The 2,500-nt window shown below is 47.9% G+C and overlaps 1 protein-coding gene across 1 annotated transcript in view; it reads left to right on the top strand.

The window, feature by feature from the left end:
• LOC143100010 (interleukin-1 receptor type 2-like) overlaps positions 1-2,500 on the top strand; it is a 32,204-nt gene that overhangs the window by 29,533 nt on the left and 171 nt on the right. The window contains exon 7 of the mRNA XM_076262939.1: positions 1,638-2,500. This exon is cut by the window's right edge and continues 171 nt beyond it. Within this exon, the coding sequence (XP_076119054.1) occupies positions 1,638-1,978 (341 nt within the window). The 3' untranslated portion in view covers positions 1,979-2,500. The remainder of the gene's footprint in view (positions 1-1,637) is intronic.

The following is a 2,500-nucleotide window of genomic DNA, read 5'->3' as shown; positions in this document are numbered from 1 at the left end:
CTAGTGTGCAGTAGTAGTGTAGTGTAGTGGTTAAGGAGCTGGGCTAGTGTGCAGTAGTAGTGTAGGGTGGTGGTAGTGTAGTGGTTAAGGAGCTGGGCTAGCGTGCAGTAGTAGTGTAGTGTAGTGGTTAAGGAGCTGGGCTAGTGTGCAGTAGTAGTGTAGTGTAGTGGTTAAGGAGCTGGGCTAGTGTGCAGTAGTAGTGTAGTGGTTAAGGAGCTGGGCTAGTGTGCAGTAGTAGTGTAGGGCGGTGGTAGTGTAGTGGTTAAGGAGCTGGGCTAGTGTGCAGTAGTAGTGTAGGGTGGTGGTAGTGTAGTAGTTAAGGAGCTGGGCTAGTGTGCAGTAGTAGTGTAGCGGTTAAAGGGGTGGTTCAGGATTTTGGACATAAGACCTCATTTCCAAGTAAGCAAGTGTGATATTCATCAGTGGAGACCGTTTTCAACACGTTTCATCCAGTCCTTCTAATTGCAGAGTTCGCAGGTGCTAGGCTAGCGCAAGTCAACGGTATGTGCTAGCCTGCCACTAAAAACAGTCTTACCCACTCCAAAGTACACCTGAGGCAAATTCCAGACAATCAATGTAAATGTCTGTGTTGATAGAATAGTGTAAGAAATACAACTACCCTCGCATCGCGTTGCAATAGTTATACTTTGGTCCCTGAAGTTGTTAGTAGTCATTTTGCAACTCAGCGGCGGACTGCTATTACCAAGGCTACTACTAGGTATCCCCATTGGAGTGCGCTTTACTGTTTACTTTTCGGCGCAGTACTACTAACCGGAGCAAGTATAATTCCGCTGCTGCTAAGAAACTAGTCTCTCAAAATGTAATGCGATCGTTAAAATGCAAGGATAGGATAACGTTAGAAATAACACAATCAATACAGACATTTACATCGATAGTCTGGCGTTATAATTTATTTGCCTCGGGGGTACTTTGGAGTGGGTAAGACTGTTTTTAGTGGCAGGCTAGCACATACCGTTGACTTGCGCTAGCCTAGCACCTGCGAACTCTGCAATTAGAAGGACTGGATGAAACGTGTTGAAAACGGTCTCCACTGATACATATCACACTTGCTTACTTGGAAATTAGGTCCTATGTCCAAAATACTGAACCACCCCTTTAAGGAGCTGGACTAGCGTGCAGTAGCCTGAAAGTTGTGGGTTCAATTCCCGGCTTCCACCATTGTGCCCTTGAGCAAGGCTCCGGGGACAATGTGATCCCTTGTAATATAGCTGACATATGTAACTTTGTCACTTTGGTCAAGAAGTGTAATGTAATGTAATGTAATGTAATGTGTGTGTGTGTGTGTGTCGTGTGTGTGTGTGTGTGTGTCTGTCTGTGTGTGTGTGTGTCTGTCTGTGTGTGTCGTGTGTGTGTGTGTGTGTGTGTGTGTGTGTGTGTATGTGTGTGTGTGTGTGTGCATGTGTGTGTGCGTGTGTGTGTGTGTGTGTGTGTGTGTGTGTGTGTGTGTGCGTGCGTGCGTGTGTCGTGTGTGTGTGCGTGCGTGTGTGTATGTGTGTGTGTGTGTGCGTGCGTGTGTGTGTCGTGCGTGTGTGTATGTGTGTGTATGTGTGTGTGTGTGCGTGCGTGTGTGTGTGTGTGTGTGTGTGTATGTGTGTGTGTGTGTGTGTGTGCTTCAGGCTCCTCTTTCCATAAGCTGTGTCGTGTGTCAGTGCCTGGAGTGGGATCTCACAACGTGTTAGTGATCTGGAGAACACAGGACAAGTACATCAACTACAATACCACCCACCGCATTCACCAGCTGCCACAGAGGTGTGTGTGTGTGTGTGTGTGTAGTGAAGTACATCAACTACAATACCACCCACCGCATTCACCAGCTGCCACAGAGGTGTGTGTGTGTGTGTGTGTGTGTGTGTGTGTGTGTGTAGTGAAGTACATCAACTACAATACCACCCACCGCATTCACCAGCTGCCACAGAGGTGTGTGTGTGTGTGTGTGTGTGTGTGTGTGTGTGTGTAGTGAAGTACATCAACTACAATACCACCCACCGCATTCACCAGCTGCCACAGAGGTGTGTGTGTGTGTGTGTGTGTGTGTGTGTGTGACGTCTTAGTGATCTGGAGAACACAGGACAAGTACATCAACTACAATACCACCCACCGCATTCACCAGCTGCCACAGAGGTGTGTGTGTGTGTGTGTGTGTGTGTGTGTGTGTGTAGTGAAGTACATCAACTACAATACCACCCACCGCATTCACCAGCTGCCACAGAGGTGTGTGTGTGTGTGTGTGTGTGTGTGTGTGTGTGTAGTGAAGTACATCAACTACAATACCACCCACCGCATTCACCAGCTGCCACAGAGGTGTGTGTGTGTGTGTGTGTGTGTGTGACGTCTTAGTGATCTGGAGAACACAGGACAAGTACATCAACTACAATACCACCCACCGCATTCACCAGCTGCCACAGAGGTGTGTGTGTGTGTGTGTGTGTGTGTGTGTGTGTGTAGTGAAGTACATCAACTACAATACCACCCACCGCAT

This window comes from Alosa pseudoharengus, unplaced genomic scaffold (assembly GCF_046254945.1).
Source record: "Alosa pseudoharengus isolate Yale_2024_CS ecotype anadromous, Long Island Sound unplaced genomic scaffold, YU_APseudo_1.1 YU_APseudo_1.1_scf_3, whole genome shotgun sequence".
NCBI classification, from domain to species: domain Eukaryota; kingdom Metazoa; phylum Chordata; class Actinopteri; order Clupeiformes; family Clupeidae; genus Alosa; species Alosa pseudoharengus.
The sequence above is the reverse complement of the archived record's forward strand: the minus strand, read 5'-3'. Positions and strand labels throughout refer to the sequence as shown.